At 40.9% G+C, this 25,300-nt stretch overlaps 1 protein-coding gene across 1 annotated transcript in view; it reads right to left on the bottom strand.

Annotated features, from left to right (window-relative positions):
* MUSK (muscle associated receptor tyrosine kinase) overlaps positions 1–25,300 on the bottom strand; it is a 98,078-nt gene that overhangs the window by 30,996 nt on the left and 41,782 nt on the right. Inside the window, exons 6-9 of the mRNA XM_072992021.2 lie at positions 17,455–17,579; positions 9,767–9,926; positions 4,963–4,969; positions 1,494–1,760 (exon numbers count right to left, since the gene is read on the bottom strand). Coding sequence (XP_072848122.2) covers positions 1,494–1,760; positions 4,963–4,969; positions 9,767–9,926; positions 17,455–17,579 — 559 coding nt within the window. The remainder of the gene's footprint in view (positions 1–1,493; positions 1,761–4,962; positions 4,970–9,766; positions 9,927–17,454; positions 17,580–25,300) is intronic.

Here is a 25,300-nt window from a genome sequence, read left to right as displayed (position 1 = left end):
ATTGGGTCTATACCTCTGACACTGAAAACAGCCGTTGGTAGCTAAGAACTAGCCATTGATTACAAACTACAGACAAGAATATGTTATATCCCAGTAATAACAAAACAACATTATCACATTGTTTTCATACCCAAACATCTAAATGCCACTTATTATTCAGGGAAATCAGAATCAGTTGGAAAGACTGAAATATTCAGTCCACGAAATCAAATCCATAAATGACCTATAAACACAGAAAATAAACCTATACACCTTACACATACTAATAGGTAGTGGCACCAGTGGCAAGCTGGTCCCATACAAACTTTGTGTGGTGGAGAGAGTAGGGAAAAATGTACTGGGGAATGGATTTAGAAATGCACTTTAGAATGAATTTAGGAAGACATCATGTTTTGAGAATGACCTATGAGTCAACACACATCCTTGGGGCAAAAGGTGAGAACATTTGCTGGATCGCATCCCAGGAACTATGCAATTTGTTCCATGTGCTCATAAACAGCACCCATCATCATACAGAAAGCAAACAGCTTTGAAAACTCAGGGACACATTGAAGCCATTTTCTAATACGGTGCAAGAAAAATGATAAAAATGCAGCAGAACACATACAAGTCTCTGGTTTTGCATAAAATAACTATTTTCATCAATGCCATAATAAAATCACTGGCAAAAGCTGACATTTGATGTAGAATAACAGAACAGAGTAACCAAATCCAATGTAAACAAGTGGCATGGTACAGATGTATGCTATTGCCCAGATGGCCTGCTTATGGGCTTTATATTAGTCTTTTGACTGCCTATTGGTCAGAGCAGAATCCTGGGATTCTACACTTTGGGTCCAACCAGATGGACTCCTCTTGTGATATGAGAACTCTAAGATAATCCTCAAAACCCTTTCTTCAGATATCTTCACCAAAGTAAATGCAACTGAGATCTTTACTGTACTTATTCTAAATGCATTCATTATATCCTCGTTTGGAACTTCTTAAGGCTCTGATTCTTTCTATCTTGCCTCTTTTTAGAAGTTGATGTTTCAACATCACATGCCACCCAATACAGTTTGGGAGTGTTTTTAGAAATTGGATGATGACCTGGGTATCTATTTTTAAGCTGTTTCTCTATCCCTTGTTTACACCACACCAAACTCCATGAGTCAATGGATAAATTTTCAGTTATCCTAAAGGGCACTCACTTTCTTCCTTACATGTGCAAATTTTACCCTGAAAAAGTTTCAGTTGTTTGCTGGAGGGTGCAACTATTACTTCTAATACCATGTATCTGGCCAGTCATGTTTGGGACCACTGTGTTTTACATCACAGGAGTGTCATTGAAAAAGTTTGGTATTATTTTTGCTGTGACCACACACATGATCATCCCATTTCCTGCAGTTATTCCTCATGTTTCTTGAATATTCTGCCCTTTCTGTATAGTACAAAGATACCATTTAGGGCAGAACAAGAGCACCAGATGTATTTGGCTTGCTCGCTTGTGTTACCTGCAAACCGGTTTTGGAGCAGGTCCGATCCTGGACGGATTACACTCCTGGAAGATGTAGTGACAAAGCAGTGACTCAGCAGCTGGACGGCACAAAGGACTCACAGTTTTCAACTCAGACAGTGCAGTGCGGACAAGCAAATCCTGGGTCTCCTCTGGGTCTCCATAGGAGGCATTGAAGAAAACAAATGCATCTTTTGCCAACAGAGTACTACACACTCCTCCCCGGTAGGTGCTGCAGTAGCCTGCATCTCCTTTGTAGAGTCTGCTGGTGGGAGAAGCATACATACATGGGAAATCCTGTGCGACAATGAATTGTTGAAAGAAAACAGGTAGTGGCACTTTTTCTTTCTTTCTTTCTTTATTTATTTGATTTATATCCTGCCCATCTAGTGAATTCTACCACTCTGGGTGGTTTTTTTATAAAAAATGCAACTCATTAATGCTTCTTAAAAATGGGGGGAACACACAGAGAGGGGAGTATGGCTGTGTTCACTGCTTTGTCCTGATATTATGATCTCCATAAGCTCCATCCCCAGACCCATGCAGATTGGGTGGAAGGCACAGATCAAAAATGGATTCTTGCTGATAGGATCAGAGTTACTAGAAGAAATTCTTCCTCATTTTCTAAAGGCTATAATTAATGAGGAAATGTGAATGTTCTAGTATGTCCAAAATATGAAGTCCCCCCCCCCTTTTCATTAGACATGGGTCTTGATTCCTAAGTACAGTCTGGCACATTACAAGAGGATAGTGGATGCCAAGGGAATAGCTCCACATTCAGATCTAAGCGGTATTGGCAACTGTGAATGTTGGTGTACTGTTTTCTTATTTCCTGCACTCTTTAGAGCTGCTCTGCAGGCACTCCACAAAAGCTACTAGTCTCAAGCATTTTTTTTCTAGATAATTTGCCCATGCTCAGCAATGATAGCCACTTGCAGCAAGAAAGTCAAATTTTTGAAAGAATACTTCTTCTTTTTTTTGAGTTCCCCAAAGTTTTCCTGCTTGCTGAAGACTAAGACAATCTTCATTTACACAACCAACCATGCAAGTTTCTAGTCCCAAGCTTGCTTTGGTATCTGCAATCAGTGCTGGCCTACAGGCACAATTCTGAGGTCTCTGCATTTACCTTCAGATCAACATAATGAGACCATTTAACTGGAACCACCTTAGTGGTTGGTTTCTGGCTCACTTTACAAAAAGGCCGCATAAGAGATCTGCCTGGCACCCTCGCTGGATGGGTTCAAAAGAGCACTGAAGACTTGGCTCTTCTGCCAGGCTTTCCCGGAGCACTAGGATCTCACCCTCCCTTTGTACCATTCTTTTTGCCATCACCTTTTTTACCACCTTTATTGCCATCTGTTTTAATTTCTCTATTTGTTATGTATTAATTTATTTCTATTGTGTTTTTAATATTATTCCTTATATTGTTGTTAGCCGTCCAGAGTGACCTGGTCGCCAGAGGGTGCAGGATATAAATTCAAATAATAAATAAATAATTCACTTTATATTAGTCCTCAATACTTGGAAGGACAGCTGAGCTATCTGCATCTTTGTGAAAATTTCCTTCTTTGGATGGATGCTCAGCATCAGTCCATCTGCCTGGAGGAAACGGAGCTGCGTTTCTACTGACAAGTGACTCAAGCTTTTCCCAACACCAACATGGAAGCATGAATTCCAGCTGTAGGAACACTGTTCTTTCCTTCCTCTCAACATTCCACCTTGACTGCAAAATGCATCCTCAGTTCCCTTTCTCTGGATATACTGAGTTGGATGTTGTTGCTCATGTTTGAAGAAAAGGAAGTGATTAATCACAACAGTAACACGATAGTAGTGCAATGTCCACATGGCAATAGTAGACAGGCTACACATTTCTACTTGTGCTGAAGTCTACTGCAGACACACTTCACGAATGATACACCTACTACCTGTAGCTGTCTCTTTTATTAGCTAACATAGTGACAGCGGCTAGCTATCTAGCCAGTGCTACAGGTTAGGCCTGCAATAAAATGTTGCAGGATGCCAAACCCCATCCTTCATAGAAGTTCAGAACCCTGGATAAGTCTGTTGAAGTTCAGATCAGAACCAGGAGATCAGCAAGGATTCCTGGCTCCCAGCTTTTTAACAAAAGCAACAACAGGGATATTTTCCACTCTGCCCCACATTATACTGCTGAAGAAAGCTGCAAACAGTGCTGTGGCAAAAAAAAGTGTTATATTTTTAATGTAAAGACTACACATTTTGTTTTGTTCAGGTACCCAAAACAAACTCATGTTCTTTAACTCATGTCTTTTGATCTAGAGTCATGTTAGCGGATCTTTGGGTTCTTTTACTTTAAAAAAAAACCCAACAAATTACTCAGAAGCCTAAATTTGCCCACCCTGCTGTAAAAGGTGCAAGTGGGCTGTTGCACTTGACTATACTTGTATTTCTGGAACAAAATATACATGATAATTGGTTGCTATTGCAATTAAAACGTATTAGTTGGAAACGGCATGTTTTTACTACTGTAATTATGTTATGGTTGCATTTTAACTTTTTGACTATTGGAATGCGCTCTGGTTTGGAGCGCAATATAAATAGATAATATTATTATTAAACTAAATACAGTGGTGCCTCGCTTAGCGATTGCTTCGTTTAATGATGAAATCGCTTAGCGATGACTTTTTCTGAGCGATCTTGCGCTCCGTTTAACTATGGTTCCTATGGGCGATTTTCACATAGCGATGTTGGGGACCATGCTTCGCATAGCGATGACAGTTTGGGCCCCCCTGTTTCGCTTAACGATGGTTTTGACAGCCTCATGTTGGCTGTTTTTTAAATGTTTAAAAATGTTTAGAATGCTTGAAGTCGTAAGTGCACTTAATAAACCCTTTGTTAAACTATTTTGACCTTGTTCCAACTCTTTTTAAATTTGTTGTAATTTTTTCCCCATTGAGATGCATTGAATAGGTTTCAATGCATTTCAATTGGGGAACCATGTTTCACTTAGCAATGTTTCCTATGGCGATTTTCGCTTAAGGACGGCAATCTGTTCCCATTGGAACGGATTATCCGGTTTTCAATGCATTTCTATGGGAAACTGTGTTTCGCTTAGCGATGAAATAGCTTAACAGCAATTTTTTGGGAACCAATTATCATCGTTAAGCGAGGCACCACTGTAGAGTTTAATCTCTTCTATTCCTGATTAGATTCCAATGTATGTTGAATTTTTCCACTCTTCTTATGTGTTTTTCAGGAATAGAGAAATTTGCTATATAATGAAGTTACGCTGTGCATTTTAGATAACTAGAAGTTACTGGAGGAGAGGGGTAGGGATGGGACTGATGTTTCTTGCAGTAGCCAACTGGCACCCATAAATCTAATTTTCCAGCTGTAACAGGAAATGTAAATGAGCAGTTTATCAAGAGGTTACACACAATTTTCTGCTCACATAGTCTCAGTAATATCTATCCCAATATTACTCTTACCTCCATTCTAAGTGGACAGGCAGAAGGTCCATTCAAATAAACAGATGAGTAAAGGGAATGAAGACAGAGAAAGAGAGAAAATAACATTATTACCTGTATTCATATTTTTTTAAACTCAAAGCATTTAAACATTAGCAATAATAACTACATTTGAAAACATCATTTTTTCTTTTGAGGTTTCTAGGCTAGGGATGGGCAGAATGCACTTAGTTTCCAATCAAAATGCAATTCTGGGAGAATGATTAGCCTTTGAAACTAGGCAGGTGTGTGCTCCATGGGCTTGTTCTGACGTAAAAAGTAGAGAGAAAAAGTTTGTTCCTGCAGTAAATCCAATGGTGGTGATGGGATGTGTGGCCTCCAAAGGAACTGCATACTTTGGTCCTGGTGTTTAGGGAGCAAACAAAGCAAGCTAATTTTCACACCTCCTGAGGTGAGAGAAACCCCTGCCATTAGCCTTTCATTAATTAAGGATTTCCTTTTTCCAATAATTGGTTATCTTTAATGTCTGTTTCTGGCTATAAGGCACATCTGCATAAAAGTAACTCAGTTTTTATACATACCTGCGCAAGGAACCCAACAATACTCTACACTTCATGCTTAATTTCTTCCCAAGCTGTCTTCTTCCCAAACAATAGTGGCCATTTGTCCTACTTTACAGAGGGAAGTCCTCTAGCTGAAGAATTGTTATAGGATAGTCCCTTACCTTAAAGGGTTCAAATCCTATGTAATATAATTTCCCTTACCCACCTAATTGCATTAACATATGCTACTAAACTATAATGGAGCATGCTCTATACTAAAAAAAAATAAAGGATTGCTTCGTGGCGCAGTACTGCAGCCAAAACTGTGCTCACGACCTGGGGTTCAATCCCAGGTAGCTGGCTCAAGGTTGACTCAGCCTTCTATCCTTCCGAGGTCAGTAAAATGAGTACCCAGCTCACTGGGGGGGGGGCAATGTGTAGCCTGCATAATTAACTTGTAAAACTGCCCAGAGAGTGCTTGAAGCATTATGGGGCGGTATATAAGCAGCGCACTTTGCTTTGCTTACATAGAATTATAGAATCATATAGTTGGAAGGGGCCTATTAGACAGATGGCTGTCTAATTTTCTCTTGATTGCCTCCAGCATTCGAGTACTCACCACCTTCCAAGGTAATTGGAGCCATCTTAGAAGGACCATATCTGGCAGAACTGAACTCCAAACAGATATCAGGAATTATGAACAAGATAAGCACTACAGCAGGATGCATGAGTGGGTGGTCTGGACCCTCATTGGTCTGGACCCTCATTGGTTCCAGCTGCTCAGGGATATTTGTATTTTTATAGAAATACAAATATCTCCATCTCTACAGATGACAAAGAAAAGACAGAAGTGCTGAGTTCTTACTTTAGCTTGGTCTTTTCCTAATGCAGTCTATTACCCTCCAGGCAAATGTGAAATTTAAGTGGAGGAGACAGGATTGCAACTTGATATTGATAAACAAATAGTCAAGAAATATATTCACGAAGGCTTTCATGGCCGGGATCTAATGGTTGTTGTGGGTTTCTCGGGCTCTTTGGCCGTGTTCTGAAGGTTGTTCTTCCTAACGTTTCACCAGTCTCTGTGGCCGGCATCTTCAGAGAACAGCACTCTGTGGACCTGCTGTCCACCAGAGCACAAAGTGCTGTCCTCTGAAGATGCCAGCCACAGAGACTGGCGAAACGTTAGGAAGAACAACCTTCAGAACCATAAATTGGTCAAGAACAAACCCTGACAGACTAATTTTATATCAATTTTTGATCAGGTAACAGTAGATGGTGGGAATGCTGTAGATGCAATATATCTTGACTTCAGCAAAACTTTGACAAGCGCCCCATGATATTCTAATTAGCAAGATAACTAGGCAAGGGCTGGATAGAGCAACTGTCAGATTGATACAGTGGCTTACAGAACTGTATTTGGAGAGTGCTTATTAATGGTTCTTCAAACTGGGAGGAGGTAACAAATAGGGTACTACAAGGCTCAAGTTACAGGAAGCCAGATTTTGGTTGAATACCATGAAAAAAACATCCTTACTGTTAGAGCAGCCAGACAATGGCACTGGAGGTGTTAAAGAGAAAATTAGCAACCACCTAGCAGATATCCTTTGATCTGTATACAGTACCTGCCTTGAGCAGGAAGTTGGCTTTATGGGGCCCCTTCCAACTTCATCATCCTATAATTCTATGATATAAATATATGTATTTTAACATATGTTGCAACTCCAACTCCCTTTCTATTCTTTATGTTATTTTTTAACAATTTGTATCCTTTAATTTTTGTATTCTAGTCATCCACCAACTTTCAGTTATCCCTATCAAGTCAAATTTATCCTCCTGAACTAAGATTTCCAGTTCTTCTTATTTGTTTCCCATACTCCTGGCATTCGTATATAGACACAGGAGACTGTATAATTTGTGTCCTGCTTTCCTTCATATATTTTTATGACGATTTGGGTCCCATTAGAGCTCCTCAGTCTGTTCCTCTTATTGTGCATAAGCCTGTCTCCCTCTTCCTTCCAATTCAGTTTAAAACCATTGATATGAAGTTCTTTATGTTGTGGCCAGACACATTTTTCACAGTCCTTGTAAGGTACAATTCATCACTTGCCAGCTGTCCATCTTCCAGTAAGTGTAGCCCATAGTGTCGCAATCCGAATCCCTCACATTGGCACTACCTTTGTAGCCAGTCTCCTACTATCACTACTTTTCTCTTCTTTTTGTGTGGGTTCAGTGACTCTGCTTGGCTAAGCTTCAGCCTCTCTCATGTCCTCTCACAGGGTGTCTTGTATGTCTTCCTTGCATGTTGTCTAGCTGACTCCTCTTCAAGAATCTGAACGTGGTTTTGAAATTCTTCTCCTTTTGCTCTAGGTGTGACTCTTTTCTATGGTGCTTCCTCTGCTATATTTGTTCTCTCCTTAGCATCCTCCTCCTCTGCTTGTTTTGCTGCTCTTTCACCTCCAGTGCCCCTCTTGACCACCACTCCTCCTCCTCCAGGATTCTATGTACTCTTCATCTTCGCTTACAGCCTTAAGTATGGCCACTCAGTGATTCAGTTCTTTTACTTTTTCTTCCAACAGTGCTACCAGGTTGTACTTGCTACAAGGGTACACTATGTTGTTCTCAGGCAGAAAAACAAACATTGCATACATCTTGCAGGTCACCATCACTGAAGTGTCTCTTCCCTCCATAATCCCTGTTATCTTTTTTTATGTTCTTCTCTTTGTGTGTTTCTTCTGTTCATTTGTCTTGTCTGCTTTGAAGGATGCCAGGAAAGTCCTTTTCATGCCCACATTCCTACCAAATTTTATTATTGACTATGTATTAGTCAATAAAAATCTAATTCTGAATCAAATCTGTATGTGTACACAGCTTCAGACACTACGCAAGAAGGTGAATAATAAATTCTGACAGACCCAGGAATTGGCCTGATCATCAGGTAATATCAAGCCAGGGTAATTGTGTCTAGTCTAAAGAATTCTCTCTCTGCTCCACCTTGCTGAGGAAATCTAATGGCTGGTTCATCAACACAGATTACCTCAGTAGTGAGATGTGAGAAGATACTGAAGAAAAATGTTTCAATGTAAAGAAGACCCCTTGGAAGACAGAGTAGGGATCTTGAAGTTACTCGTCCATAGTGAGCATCCAGACAGCATAGCCAGGTCCTAGTCCTTTCTGTTATAGTGAGATGTATTGTTCTTATATTTAAATTATAGCAATTATTTCTACATTTTCATATAGAGCTGCAAATATGTAAATTTATGCAAATCTGCATTTCCTTCTGTACTCTTTTAAACAATGTCTTCCCCCTCCTCTTTTTCTGACAATGAGTAAATAATTACTCTAGCTTGAGCAGTTCAATTGGAGCCCATTTAGAAAAACAGAAGATTCACAAGAGGCTTGGATTGCCTCTTCTTTGGCCAGTGACTAAAGAAGGTGGTGTGAAACACAAAACCAAAGAGCCTTTAGTTTAAAATAAAGCAAAATATGGTAGGAAGGAGAGACTTTTAAAAAAACAGACTTTTAAAAATGCGACATACAAAAAGATGAGTAACTCCCGTTATTTTCCACACAACAAATCAATCTGCTAAAAGTGCCCAACACTCTCACAAGGTGAAGTGATTTTATTAAAGTTCAACAATGTGGTAATTCACTAAACCCTTTCAGAAAGCCACCGTACAGGAAGTTAAAATGAAAGTAATCTTGTCAACATTTTTTCACCTCACTGTGTTGTGTGCACTGGCCTGGGAGAGTAACGATCAACGTACTGTATTTCTGAGCACTTGTTTTCCTCTCTCTCTCTCTCTCTCTCTCTCTCAATCTCTCTCTCTCTCTCTCTCTCTCACACACACACACACACACACACACACAGAGACACATACACACACACACACACACACACACACACATGTCCTTGTAAGTCATCTTCAAGACGTTGGTAGTTGTCTAAGCTATTTCCACTGGGATGTTCAATGATATTAATATAGAGCCTGGTAACAGTTACTTCCTTCTCCTGGATGAGTTTACAGAGTGCTCTTGGGACACTGTAATCAGGATGGCAGAAAATATGTAGGAAATTATAACTGTGCCAACCTCTGAAGTGTAATAATACAGAAAGAAATGGCTAGGAATCAGGTGCACCCGTAGATCAAATTCATCCTGCTGTAAATTATAAGGAACTCAAGCCCTTCGCGCTGTATGTGGTCTCTGTGTGTGAGAGTAAAATCTCATGCTGGAGCAAAATGTCATTTAATCCTCCACTGGTCTTGTCTTTCACTAATACACACCTGATACATTGATGGTGGCTGCAGCTTTTGCAGTGCCGTATGTCTCACTGTGCTTGTTGGTGGCTATGCAGGTGTACAGACCAGGCCGGGTGACATATACCTGCAGTCTAGAATCAATCCTTCTGTCTTTTACTGTGTCCACTATAGATCCTGCTGAGACCTAAGGGAAAAGATGACATGAATGTGCAGAGCTTGGAAGCTTACTTTTAAAAAGCAAGTGTGAAAGCAAAAGAAGGCACAAGAAATACTTAGTTACAATGGTGTTCACAACTTTGAAAATTAACGCCTGTTTCTCAAAATAAACAAAATCATGTTACAAGCCACTGGTTTGAAATAGAAAATGCCTCATCTACCCACCTGATCATTGCCTTAACACCATGAGCAGAGCGTAAAACAGAAGCATGAGCCAGCACATCATGAGTCAGGAGGATGTGAACCACCTGATATTCTTCCTCTACTATTTAGTGAAGCCACATTACCAGAAGTAAAAAGAAGCTAAAATATTATATCACAAAAGTAATGAAGTTATCCCTTGGTCATTACAATCACGATGCATTTATATCTTATTTATCGGGCCAAAGAATTAACTGCAACTAGCTAGTTAACTCCCTAGCTCTGAAACCATAACACCTAACCAAAACAAAGGATTGGTTCACATGGAGAAGCTGAGATCAGGACCAGCTCTACCAATGGGCGGAGTGGAGGCAGCAGGTTTTGTGTGACATAAAAGGGCAGCAAATCATTAGTTTTTAATTTATTCTTACCATATTTTCCATATCAAGGACAGAGGGGAAGGAAGATTTAAGAGATTATTGGTCTGTTGTCTCCAAATAACCCAACAGGCCTTTAGCTACCTTGCTCCTTGACCAACAGCAGACAGAGTGGATTTGAATTAAATCATGATTTAAAATAAATATTGGATGTTTTAATTATCTAAATTTTAAAAATAGATTTTTTTTTAATTCAAATTATTTTGATTTAAAAAAAAACTTTGATTTTTATCCACCATGATAGCAGGTACACACAGGCTCCAGCTCCACTTCTAGCAGCAAAATGTCCAGTGGAACGAGATATTAAGCAAAGCTGTAGATTCTTCCATCTCAGCTTTCACCTCATTTTAGCTTTGAGCAAAGTACTGGGCAGAGTCCTTTGGTGACTGACACTTACACGAGGAAGCTTGTGTACATTTGGTGGGAAACTGCTGCTCCATAATGAGGTGCTAGTTGTATTCCTGGGTTCACATCCGGTCATGCAGTTAGGTGAGCATCTTGGTACACAAGCAGCACCTCATAAAGGAACAGCAATTTGCTGCCAAGACTAATGTGATTTCCTGTACACACACATTAATTGCCAATTGGAATAAATTGCTGCAAGAATCCCTGCCCCGCCTCCTCATTAGAGTGAGTGGGCAGCTGCTGGAGGAGAAAGGAAGTCTGTGCTCCTGCTGGGACCAGAAGACCGCTCCATTGGTCAAAGGAGCAGTGTGCACCGACTGATGAGTAGGGGAGCTGGCAGAGGGTGAAGGAAAGGAATGTGGGGCACCTGAGATGCTGCCCTGATGACTTACGACAACCCAGCATGAAGTACTTTGGGCCCATCTCTAACTGCAAGGAATCTTGGGAAATCTAGTTTGGAAGAAGTACTAAGAATTTGCTGTTAGTTCTATTTACAGAAGTACACCAGACAACTCTCCTATATGTCTTCTTTAACTCAGTTGCACAGCACCTTTTTAAAATTACAAATAAACACCCTCCTTGAAAATTGTACCAGTTTCTAAAATGAAAGGAAGCAAAAAAGGTGAGGTAAGATCCAATAATTTAAATCCTAACCGCTTCAGGATGTTTATGTGGAAAGAGTGTTTCACAACTGCACTAATATGACATGCTTTCCCTCCAAGAAATCTGATTGGAAATAAATTGTGGGGTGTTAAAGAGCCAGTATAATTCACAACTGATATTTGATTCCCTGCTCTGAGTGACACTGGCACTTAAGAGAGATTTATTCCATTTTAATAAGGGAGGCATAATTCTTAAACGAATAAACATGTCCATGCTAATATATAAAACAAACCATAGATTGGTCACATTAAAAAAAAGTGCCTGTGTTAATTAATTCACACAGCCAAACTGGGGTTCCCATTACTGTTTAAACATTTCACTTTGTTTAAAGGAAAATATTTAATCAAATGGTTTCTTTCTTCAAAACTCACTTCCTGGGATTTAATGTGCACAAAATTATTCTAGTGAGTTTGCAGAAGCAATTTCCTCAGGGCACGAACTCAGTTTTCCTTGAGTTCACCCAGGTGCAGTAATGTCTGAGCGAAAGCAGCAGATTTAATAAAATTCCAACTTTAAACTGCTTTTCCTCATCTTCCATTAGGTATTTGCAGATTTCTCTGCAATCACAAAGGTCAGTGATATACTTTCAGCTAGGACAGTAAGAGTCTTTGCACTAAGAGCTTCCAAATTATGAACCTGTAAACTTACACCTTTCCATGTAAGTGTACAATACTAGAAAGCTCAGTGTGGTGTAGTAGATTGGATGACAAATTAGGACTCGGGAGGCCTGGGTTCAAATCCCGGCTCAGTCACGGAAACTCACTGAGGGGTAACATTAGCTAAGCTACTATTTAAATTTCTCACTTACCTTGAATGCTCTTGAATATTTTATATGGTCACTATAAGTCAGATGCGACTTGACAGCACATAGCACACACATATTAGATCACTTGGTTCATGTTTTCTAATTCTGATAAATTTTGGCTGAGCTGTGATTATAAATATAATATATAATCAAGTACAAAGAACTTTACAGTATGCACAGAACAAATTAAAAGGAAAGCAAGAGATATATTCCTGATCCCAAGAAATTTTGTGTTCCTGTTTCATAGAAATAACATCTGTAGAGATATAAGTACTGGAAGAAAGGGGGCTATACAATACTATGAAAATCAGGAACTTTGCCATCTAACTAAAAAAATCCCTGTGCTGGAATTACTGAATTGAGGCCAATACATGTTCCTAAGTAAATAAGGACTAGAGGCCTGTTTTAAAATAAAATAATATTAATGAATAACAGAGATTTTACATTTTCTGTATATACAACCAAACATTATGGAACAAAATGTAATAATCATGACTGTTGAGATGTTCGGTTTTTAGCAAAGTTGCTGCTCTGTTGTTTCAAGTTGCCTCAAGCCCTCTCCAAGTTTCCTTCTCTCTCTCTTTTTAAATGCTCACACCGACTGCACTCAAACATTCAAGGGATGGCGTCAAGTCGGAGAGTTTTTGTCTGTGGCATCATGTTCTGGCTGAAAACATTGGAAAGGAAATGCGAGAACCTGAAGTGTGAGTCAGAATAGCTCATTCTCAGCTTGGACCACACAGTGAAGAATTCTTTCCTTGCCCCATTCACTGATAGAACTCACAGGGACAGAAAAAATGAGGAAAGAAGTACTGTACAGAAAATCGCTTTGGGAGATAGGCAATCTCTCGCCAAGCCTTCTTAAGGTAAAACAATCCCTTGGCACAGCTACGGTAACTTCAAAACAGCCTGAAATCCAGTTAAGCATTGCAGTCTGCCGTCTGTATTATGGAAACTAATAGAAAATAGCTGATGAAAGCCTTCTGAATTCTGCAAGTGGTTGCATTTTTAGCCCAGCTAAGTTGACAGCTAGTTTTTCTACTTGAAATGTGCGACATGTTAAGTTATAATTTTGTGTATAGAGAATCCCATGATGTGCTGTCAAGGAAGCCTTTTATTGTTAAGCCTTGAGAATCCCCTAAAAGAATTTCATTAAGAAAAGACCAAAGATATACCACACCTCTGTGTGTGCATCAGCTGCCATGGATTCTCCCAAAGAATGCTTTGGAGGTTTGCACAGGACAACGTGGAGAATGCTGAGAATCCTGCTCAAGATCACCGCTTTATCCAGTGCAAGATCCTTTAGACCAGTTTCTATTATTTATATCTAAGTAGTTCTAAAAAATAATCTATTGCTCTGTCCTTCACAGTTTTGTCTAATCTAATCCCTCCCCACACATTTTGGATCACAAGCATTATCAGCCACAGATAAGCATAGCAATGGGCGATGCATAATATAGTCTGGAGCACTCCCAAATTAGGATGGCCTAATCCTTTAAAAAAAATAAGTACCATTGTGTAAATTAGTGCTCGGACTCACTCCTCCTGTAGGAGCCCTCGATTCCCTCTGCTCCTTTTTAGGAATTAAGGCGAGGACTCATGCAACAAAATTCTGCTTAATGTATTTTAAATGATTTGGTCTTGGAGAGTACTATTGTTTTTTTGCCTTGCAGGCATGAATACCAAAGAGCTGACAGCCCAGCCCCAAAACTGCCAGATTAAAAGGAATGAACTGTGGATATAAAACCTATCCAAATGGAAGCAGGGCAAAGGTAACACCCTCCTTGGAGACCAGAGTCAGTCTAGATTTTAAAAAATAAATTCCACTGACTTTTCATGATTCGTTGCCAAGGCTTGTGCTTTTCCCCCATAGATACTGTCAAATTCAGTAGTGGAATGAAATCCACCTCAAGATTCACTATACCTGTGGTTGTATTGTTATGTGCCTTCAAGTGGTCTCCAACTTATGGTGACCCTATAAATGAATGATTTCCAAAATGGCCTGTCCTCAACAGTCTTGTTCAGCTCTTGCAAACTCAAGCCTGCAGTTCCTTTATAAAGTCACTCCTCCTCTTATTTGGTCTTACTCTTTTCCTGCTGCCTTCACATTTTTGTAGCATTATTGTCTTTTCCAGGAAGTTTTGTCTTCTCATGATGTGCCCAGTGTGATAGCCTCAGTTTCGAAAGAAAAATAATTAAAAAATTTAAAAAAATATGTAAAAAAAATAACACTGGCAGCCAAAGGCTGAGTGGCTGTGAGACGTAGCCAGTGTAAGAGTGCATGAGGCTGCAAATTTATCACATTTGAAGCTTTGTTCTGTACCTGCTCCTCCTCATGCTGGCTGCCACTCACAACCACTTGCTGCTGCCAATGTTATTTTTAATAATTTTTTATTTCTTTCAAAGTGGTATAGCACTATTTCACTATTACAGATGGGGGGGGGCAGATCAGACTGCTAGGTTTCCTTGCAGCCCAAAAACTGTGGTCCTGACATCCATTACTTGACAAACCGCACACAGTCAAGCACACAGGCCAGGATGAGGCTGGGCAGGTGGCAGGACAAAGCCTCAAATACAAAGATTTAAAAATCCACATAACATCCTCAACTGATATACAACACAGCTTAAACCTGATTAAAAGTTGTCCCAGGAGGACACGCACACTAACCCAAAAACCACAAGACTACCATGTGAACTGAAGCGGACTTCAAAAACTCCAGATCATCACCCAATTTATTTAAATAGTGTAACTACATCCCAAGTGGCTTCAAATACGTGTTAGATAATACTGGGGACAAAACAGTACCTTGTGCCACTACACAGCACAGTTGTCAGGGGGCTGCAGGTACCTAATGCTAGCTTTTGGACTGTATCTTGTGAAAAAAATGTCCCATAAACTCCAAATCACAGAGCTAGTCCAGGAGGATATCATATTCAGTGGTATCAGGAGCTAAATAAAAGTAACAAGATCCCACCTCTTTTGTCCCTCTTCCAGTAAAAGTAACCCATCAGGGCAAACATGGCAAATAATATCTGGTACTGGGAACAGAAACCACAGTGTGTGTGTGTGTGGAGGGGGGGGGAGATAACCAGTATCTTCCAAGAAACTCTGTGTCATAACCATTCTCTTGAACACCATCATGCCCTCCAGAGTCTACAGTATCACTGCCAGAGTTAGCGCAGGTTCTCCTGTTGGGCAGGGTGGAAAGAGAAACACTGCCCATTCTAGTGCCCTTGCTGTCCTTGCTGTCCCCACCAGATGACACTACCACCCCATTCCAATACAGAAACAGAAGTCACAAGAGGGAAGAAGGGAGAAAAGGAGGCCAGTGCTGGAGCCTTCGGCCTTCAAATGGCCACCTTGATCATGCAGCTGCTTCCCTCTTGGTTACGTTCATCACACCTAGTTCCAAAGGTCCTAGGAGTTGCTGCTACAGGTAGTTTTTTCAGACACCCTTCACACAATGTCTTGGCACTCACCACTCTTCGGGTCAGGTGTTATTAAAAGAGCCAAGAGAGAAGAGGCAGAAATCTAAGCTCAGATGGTAGTTGTGGTTCTGCCATACCCTCAGCACTCCTCCACCTGAGGTGACCACCGTTAAGCCAGCCCACTCCAGTGGTATTCTATATATTTGGGTTTAAGGAGGATTTTTTCAGGAGTGGTTGCATCCAGCCTCTGATAAAACATTAAGTGAAATAAGTACGTGCTTAGGGCATCAACAAGGAAATGGGGGCACCTCTCAGTTTTTTCGGTGCCAGATATACAGTAACATGGATCATGGTGCAAATGTTGCGCCCTCCTTAACAAATCACATCCACCCATACAAATCCCTCTGCTGATTCCGTCTCTCCCTCCCTCCCTCAAGAGCCCCAAGAAAACCACCTCCCTACCTAAAGCCATTGAGTATAAACCAGTAGAAATGGAAAAGGATAAAGACTCAACTAGAGAGAAAATGCATATTTTGAGTGAAATGACCATGTTTGGTGGGTTGTTTTTTTTTACTTCTGTATTTTGGGAGGCTGAGTGGAGATAAGGCCAAAGAAATAACAGCCACTGTTAAAAATGGCTCAAAATGAGTTTCAGCTTTTCAGTTTACAGATTCTGTCAAAATCTGTCTACATTAATCAAGTGCTTAGAGCTTAATCTAATCTCACCCTGGTTGCATCACTGTTTCCTTAAAAACAGAAGACATTGTTCCACCACACATATGTGTTTGCCAATCACTGCCCCCCAGCTCCTTCAGTTAGTTTAAATCAACCATAATAGCTAGGTTTCAAGGCCCAAGTGTCAACAGTTAGATTTATATATGTTCTATCACCAGATCCAAGGAAATGGAGAAAGAGTTGTTGTAGGGTTGTTGTTGTTGGTTTTTTTGTTATCAGTGTATTGTTGTGATAAGGGGGAGATGATCTGTCACTGTGATTGATGGATGTTGTTAGCTAGTCTTTTGTGGCCCTAATATATACCTGGCCAAAATGCAGCATCCACACCAGAATCAAAGATCATGAAAGACACTGCAGACTAAAACAGCCAGAAAAAATGGCAGTAGCTGAACATGCCCTGAAACAAGCTGGACATGAAATTCTATTTCAAAACACAAACGTACTGGATAACAGCAGCAATCATTATGTTAGACTACACAGGGAAGCCATTGAAATCCACAAACACCAGCACAGCTTCAATAAAAGAAAGAAGAAAGTCTAAAACTCAACGAAGTCTGGCTCCCAGCACTGAAAAATACAGCCTGCAAAAAAGTCAACAAACTCTACCCAGCCACAAAGACTGCATGCAATAGACTAGCTAACAACACCCATTAATCACAGTGACAGACCCTCTCTCCCTTATGACAACAATGCACCTGTAACACAAAACAGCCTGATCACCATAATCACCCAGGACAAAGGACAAAAAGCTGATCCCACGGCTACACTCAACTATCCCACACACTACAAAACACGGCCAAACAGCCCGAAAAACCTACAACAACCATTGTATCCCAGCTGTGAAAGTCTTTGAGAATACATTAAAATTGAGGAACACTTACAGCTTTTCCATTTTCAAGCCATATTATGGTAGGAGTTGGGATGCCTGTTGCAGTACACTGCAGTGTCACCACAGAGCCAAAGCTGACATTGTAGGATTCAGGAGCTTTCACAATCCGGGCAAAAACTGTAAGGAGAAAGATGAAGAATTTAATGAGGTCATTAACACTCAAGGTCAGTCAGTCATCAAACATGTGGAATTTCTTTTGAAAGTCCAACAAAAGCTAAAAAGCCACCCAATCCAAAACCTTGATACCAAATCATTCATCCATCCATCCATCCATCCATCCATCCATCCATCCATCCATCCATCCATCCATCCATCCATCCATCCATCCATCCATCCATCCATCCATCCATCCATCCATCCATCCATACATACATACATACATACATACATACATACATCACAACTCTTGGCCCACTTGTCTAGGCTGTTTTAGCATTGGAAAGATGAACGAAAATGGCCAACGCTTGCTGGAGTTGTGCAGTTATTATGGTCTTTGTGTCAGCAACACATTCTTTAATATGAAGCTTCAACACAGAGTTTCTAGGAGACATCCAAGATCCAAGCATTGGCATCAGCTCGATTCGATCCTCACCAAACGTTCGAGCCTTCCTAGTATTACGATCACACGCAGCTACCAGAGTGCGATACTGATCACTCCCTGGTGTGCAGTAGAGTAAAACTGCAAACAAAGAGATTCTATCACACGAAAAAGGAAGGAAGACCACGTATTGACATCAGCAAGACTTGCAATCAAAGAAAAGTGGAGGGGAAAAAAAGCACTTCAGGAAACCCTTCCAGGTCTGGCTGATGCAAATGCATCTGAACGCTGGGAACATTTCAAGAATGCTGTGTATAACACCGCCTTGTCCACCTTTGGCAAGAAGACCAAAAAGATGGCCGACTGGTTCGAAGCCCATTTGGAGGAGTTGATGCCAGCCATCGAGGATAAGAGGAGAGCTCTAGCAGGATACAAAGCCTGTCCTAGTGAGTACAACTTGCAAGCTCTTCGAACTGCTCGTAGCCAAGTCCAACAGGCTGCCAGGAGATGTTCCAACGATTACTGGCTTCAGCTCTGCTCTCAGATACAGATAGCAGCGGACACAGGTAACATCAAAGGAATGTATGATGGTATCAAGCAGGCTTTAGGTCCAATACAGAAGAAATCTGCTCCCTTGAAGTCTGCCACAGGTGTGATCATCCAGGACCGAGCACAGCAGATGGAACGCTGGGTGCAGCACTACTCTGAGCTATATTCCAGAGAGAATGTAGTAACTGAAGAAGCATTAAACAACATTGAGTGCCTGCCTGTCTTGGAAGAGCTGGACAGTGAACCAACCTTAGCAGAAATAAATTCCCTCACCTTTAGCAAGGCACCTGGAAGGGACAACATCCCTGTTGAAGTGCTGAAGTGCTGTAAAGAGATCATCACCACCGAACTGTATGGAGGGAAGGTGGAGTACCACAGGACATGAAGGATGCAAACATCATCACATTGTACAAGAACAAAGGAGACAGGGGTGACTGCAATAACTACCGTGGCATCTCTCTTCTTAGCGTTGTAGGGAAACTGCTTGCCCATGTTGTGCTGAAGAGGCTCCAGGTGCTTGCAGACAGTCTATCCAGAATCACAGTGTGGATTTCGAGCTAATAGATCCACCACTGACATGGTATTTTCCCTCAGACAGTTGCAGGAGAAATGCAGGGAACAACAACAGCCACTCTTTGTGGCCTTCATAGACCTCACAAAGGCCTTTGATTTGGTTAGCAGGGATGGCCTTTTTAAAATACTTCCCAAGATTGGATGTCCACCTCAACTCCTTAACATCATCAGGTCCTTCCATGAGGGAATGAAAGGCACTGTAGTTTTTGATGGCTCAACATCAGATCCCTTTGATATCTGAAGCAGAGTGAAACAGGGCTGTGTCCTCGCACCAACCCTTTTTTGGATCTTTTTTGCTGTCATGCTGAAGCATGCCTTTGGAACTGTAACAGAAGGTGTCTGTCTCCAGACTAGACTAGATCAGACGGAAAGCTCTTTAATCTCTCTAGATTGAGAGCAAGGACCAAAGTCCAACTGAAATGCATACGGGACTTACTCTTCATGGATGATGCAGCCATTGTTGCCCATTCTGCTGAAGACCTCCAACAACTCATGAATCGTTTTAGCAAGGCCTGTCAAGACTTTGGACTAACAATCAGCCTGAAGAAAACACAAGTCATGGGCCAGGGCATGGACTCACCTCCCTCTATTACCATCTCTACACAAGAATTGGAGGTTGTTCATCACTTTGTGTACCTTGGCTCAACTATCTCTGACACCCTCTCTCTAGATGTCGAGCTGGATAAACGCATCGGGAAAGCAGCTACCATGTTCTCAAGACTCACAAAGAGAATATGGCTCAATAAGAAGTTGACGACATATACCAAGATCCAGGTCTATAGAGCCTGTGTCCTGAGCACACTCCTGTACTGCAGTGAGTCCTGGACCCTTTGTGCACAGCAGGAGAGGAAGCTGAACACCTTCCATATGCGTTGCCTCCGACGGATTTTTGGCATCACCTGGCAGGACAAAGTTCCAAACAGAGCAGTCCTAGAACAAGCTGGAATTTTTAGCATATATACATTACTGAAACAGCGACGTCTACGTTGGCTTGGGCATGTCGTGAGAATGGCTGATGGTCGGATTCCAAAAGATCTCCTGTATGGAGAATTAGTGCAGGGAAATCGTCCCAGAGGTAGACCACAGCTTCGATACAAGGACATCTGCAAGCGGGATCTGAAAGCCTTAGGAATGGACCTCAACAGATGGGAAACCTTGACATCTGAACGTTCAGCCTGGAGGCAGGCAGTGCATCACGGCTTCTCCCAATTTGAAGAGACCCTTGTCCAGCAGGCCAAGGCAAAGAGGCAGTCACGAAAGCAGCAAAATCAGGGAGCTGAACAGGGGACAGATTGGATTTGTCTTCAGTGTGGAAGGGATTGTCACTCTCGAATTGGCCTTCTCAGCCACACTAGACGCTGTTCCAAGTCCTCGATACAGAGCACGATACCATAGTCTTTCGAGACTGAGGATGCCATCAAAAACAAACAAACAAACAAACAAACAAACAAACAAGCATGCATGCATGCATGCATGCATGCATGCATACATACATAGATACATAGATACATACATACATACATACATACATACATACATACATACTTTTATTACAGTCCTTAGACCAATTAAACAAAAACAATTACAGTTTCAACCTTTTCAGTGTAAAGCATAGCAACATTACCACTTAGTAACTATACCAAATCATTATTGAATATAAAGAACATTTCAGGTAGAAGTTTTGTTATATTGCTCGCTGAGTTTAGGAGAATAATGAAAAAAATTAAAATGGTTATTTCCTACCAGTTCTGCAGCATACGTAGACCTGCTTCACTAGTAGCTGTAAGAATAGCTACCCTAAGAATTGATCAAATTCCTTATAAAATGAAGCTCATCCTATATACATTTAATCTTGCATATTTGTCTGTTTTGTTTGTTTGTTAAGGGTCAACTTCATACTACTGTTTACGAATAATCAAAGACAAAAAACCGATGCAGACACAAATATAGATGTAGCACTTTGAGGTTTAAAATGTAAATGCATACACTTTCTATCCAGTGTATTTATATAAAACCACTTCAGTATGACTCATTTCTATATACTCTACAAGCCTCGCAAAGCAAGTGCATGCAAGGATAGGAAGTGGTCAAATTACCTTCCCTAGGAAATGAGTACGGAAGTTCTTTTCATGCCAGTGCTGGACCTTGTTCTATCTCTGCCCGCAAGGAGTCCTTCCTCACATGTACAGGGTTAAAGGTAGGGCACATCTGTTGTTTCAGCTGCCAAGTACATATGATAAATCTGATGCATCTGATCAAATGGTTCCTAGCCTGTGAAATCTTCTGCCATAATAAATTTGTTAGGCCAGCATAGTCTCCACAATCATAGAGTGTTCCATGCAACACGCAGGTCACCTGAAGGCCACCTCCCCTTTCATGCACATCTCTCAACTCTCAAAGGCAGGAAGAGGGGGGAGAAGATGGCAACAAGTATTGCCATTTTGCCCTTGACAAGTTTTGTGCCCACCTTCACAACGTGGCCCCTTCTTGCTGGACAATAGAGATAATGTCCGGCTTCTTGGGTCCTCAGAGCCAAGGCACTGTGGGAGGGCTGTCCAAGGCAAATTTTTGTGGCTACACTATGAAGCAGAAAGCAAGTCAGAAAAAGCTCAACTGCATGTGCAATGATCCCCACGTTCATCCCACGGACATGTGTTCCCTCCATGTTCCACAAGTGATGATAATGAAAGAAATTGTTCTGGAGAAGACCAAATAAAGAAAAAAAATCTTGCTATGTAATATCATATGTAAGAGTTGCACAGCATTTAAATGAAGTTCCATTTGCTAGTTTGGGGGATCTGTATTGTTTGCATGGTTTGAAGCAGCAAATATTACTGGGCTGAACAGAATTTCTAAAAACATCCTGAAGGACAGCAATGATGACAACAACAGTAACAGTGTGCCCTCAAGTCAATTCTGACTTATGGTGACCCACTGTAATGTAATGTAATGTAATGTAATGTAATAATACACAGGAAATAATAATTATCACTTGTGTCCATAAACAGCTGTCTGAAGTGACTGCTTCTCTCTACCAAATGGTAAGGCTGGCTCTACTAAAAGTCCAAGGTTGATATTTCTTTCCTCTAGCATATGGAATACGTAATCAGAAGTTCCATCAGCCTTAAAATTACATAATACTGTTAAACTCAAAGAAATTGTGGCTAAACAAACCCAATTCCCTCCACACCTTTTTTTGGCAAAACAGCTGGCCTTTGGGAGACTGTCAAGCTTGCTCTCAATGGCCTTGTGCCCCTGATGGTGCCGCCAGAGACCCACAAGTGTTTTACGTGGTTGCACTCAGAGATGCTTATTGACCCAAGCCACATTGCTGCTGTTTTGTAGGGTGCTTTATTATACCGTACTGCTTTTTATATCTGGTGTTATTTCAAGAGCATATTGTAGCTCCCTGGTGTACCTTCTTAATTTTGCATGTAGCTTTACATATGTATGTTGAGATATAGAAATGAAGATTATACAGTACAGTATATACAAAATAAGCACAGTTCTCCCTCAGCGTGATCTGTTTATTGGCTAGCCACCTCAGGAAGCAAATTTCAGGCTGCAAAAAGTAAATTAAATGATTGTTATTATATTTGTTATGCCAGGAGGCAACAGTTGTGAGATTTTCTGCCTCAAGAGCCCAAACAATTTGACTGCCCTGGGGTATTAAGCATACTGAATTTGACAGGGATCAGAGGAATACTGTATAGTTTGCTCCTCTGTTTCTCACAGCAAAGTGTCTCAGGCCCGCTCTGGTTCTATGCAACCCACCATGGATGGCATAAGGTATAAATTCTCAGAGGCCTCAGACAGAAAGGGAGATGGATTCAGGTTGCCAGGAATCTTCTCTGTTATCTTGTTTAAGTTCCAGGCTGGACTGAGTCCTAGTTTGATGGAAAATATGGGGCTGAGGCTTCACACTGTCCCTCACTCTGCTGTGGCTGGAACTGCTACAAAGTATGGGAAATGGGCAGTGTTATGTGACAGATGTCTTCAGCTTGCATTTATTTATTAAAAGCCTCCTGGAACACAGCAACATCCAAATTAAAAATAACTGAACTGAACTGGCCTCCAAAGGGGTGATGTAGGCTCCCAGCTATTCCTATCAGCTTCTGCTTCATGAGGAAAAATTCCCCTCTGATTTTTCCTGCAAGACTGTCGGCACTCAGGTGTTCCTGGCTAGCCTCTGAAAAAGGTGATACAGAAAGTGACAGTCACTAGAATGGATGGCACTACCACTTCAACAGTTGCCCGGCCCTTCTCATTCCCTTGAATAAAACATGTTTTCTTAAACTGAGAGGCATGCCCCCCCACCAGGTCAGACATAAAGAAATGCTGCCAGATATGTGAGCTTTCTGTCATGGAAACACATTTTTCTTAGTGTAAGCAGAGTTGTTCCGTTCAAATTTCCTAGCACAAAATGTATTTAAAATACCTTTAACTAGGTTTGTGTGTTTAAATTGCAAGATTCTATTTTGTTTTTTGGTTAAAAGGAGGCTGATGGGATAAATGAGTAGCAGCCAATTGTAGCTGATGGGTCAGATGGTGCACACATAAGGGGAACTAAGTCACATATTCACAGAGGCAAGGAAGCCTTCAGGCATACCTGTGGCATGAAGAGAAAGAAAGATGGGCTTTTGACTCTCTAACTGGGGAAGGAGGTTGTCTGGAGGAAGAAGCTGAAGTAGAGCAGCCCTCCATTTGCCCTAATGGGCCAGCCATCACTAATGTGAGGGCTTCTCAAATATCAAAAAGGAGGCATGATGATGAAATGGTTGGGAGGTGCTACCTCAGAAATGGTTGGCAGAGGTCATAACAGAGGTTATAAAGGAATATCAGAAGGACAAACCTAGGTGTGCGGATTTTGATTGCCCTCCTTAAGAAGATCTAGATAAGAGTCTACAGGGACCTATTTTGATATATGGCTGTGTTCAGCTGCTGCCACTTTGAAGGCAAGTCCATCTCCTTAGATCTTGGCATATGCAACTGCTCAGGGACCAAACTATGTATTACAGACAACTCATCATTAGAGCAGAAAAGAGGTTACTTTCCAAGGTCCCCAACCGAAGCTGTCTTTTGTGTCTGATAAATCAGACTGGGAAAGAAGGAAGATCCTTGTATTCCAAAAACCAATCATAAACGTTCATTTGCAAATCATGAGAGATAAGAAAAGATTCTGTTGTGACAATCATGCACAATCATTACTTAAGGAAGTATTTCTTCTAGTGACAGATAATAACATGTTGTTTGGCCCTCATTCAAGTTAAAAATCTGTCAAGCCTCTGCTTCTTGCCATGCAGGCTTGTAGCCTATCCGGAATAGAACATATGTTGTCTTCTTTCTGTGTCACCCAAAGAAGGACATAGGAAGAATTAGATGGCAATTTTAGTGTATGAGAAGCCACTTGACATTCAGATATTGCATGATACAGAGAAAAGGAAGAAGAACCAGTTTTTTGTAAAATAGGGTACACTGTGGCCATGTACCTTATTTTACAGTCCTCTGCTTTGAAACCATCAAAATGACACTGTTCTATTTGAAAACATCTCTTGTTTGAAGAACAAACCGTTTGGTATCGGCACATCTAAGTTAATGACAAAGAACCAAAAGAACAAAAGCCTTAATATTGCCCACCTACAATTATTATTCCGAAGACAAACTAAACAGGCACACAGGTGTTCAGGCTAGGAAGGTCAGGGCCATCCCTCCTGCGGTGAACACTGAATTTCTATTTCTAAATTTGCCTCCATATGTATAAATTAGAATGTGCTGATTTTGTGTAAATCCTCTTGAGGGTGAGAGGTGAAGTACTTCTTCTTTTAGTGTGATGAGCATATCATCATGGGAGACTTCTGCTTATTTTCATATTCTCAATTACACATTACTCCCTTCCTAGCTTGATTCCATAACCTGCAGGGAAAACTGTACATCAGAGACATAAGATAGTACAAATTTCAAACTATCTGAAATTTTAACTGCTGCTTTTTCCACTGATGCCTTTCCCGAAACACTAAAAGTGGACTAGGAGAAAATATAGGTAAGTTTAATACAGTCTTCAGTTATTTGCAACATTTCGGGAAGAGACAGTGGCATTTAATCCCTATGCTATGTTTTTATGCCTGTCTCATTTATTTATGTGCAACTTTAATATTTCTGATCAATGCTACAATTAAAC

Source organism: Pogona vitticeps, chromosome 2 (genome assembly GCF_051106095.1).
Source record: "Pogona vitticeps strain Pit_001003342236 chromosome 2, PviZW2.1, whole genome shotgun sequence".
Classification (NCBI taxonomy): Eukaryota; Metazoa; Chordata; class Lepidosauria; order Squamata; family Agamidae; genus Pogona; species Pogona vitticeps.
Note: the sequence above shows the minus strand (reverse complement) of the source record. Positions and strands in the feature narration are given on the sequence as shown.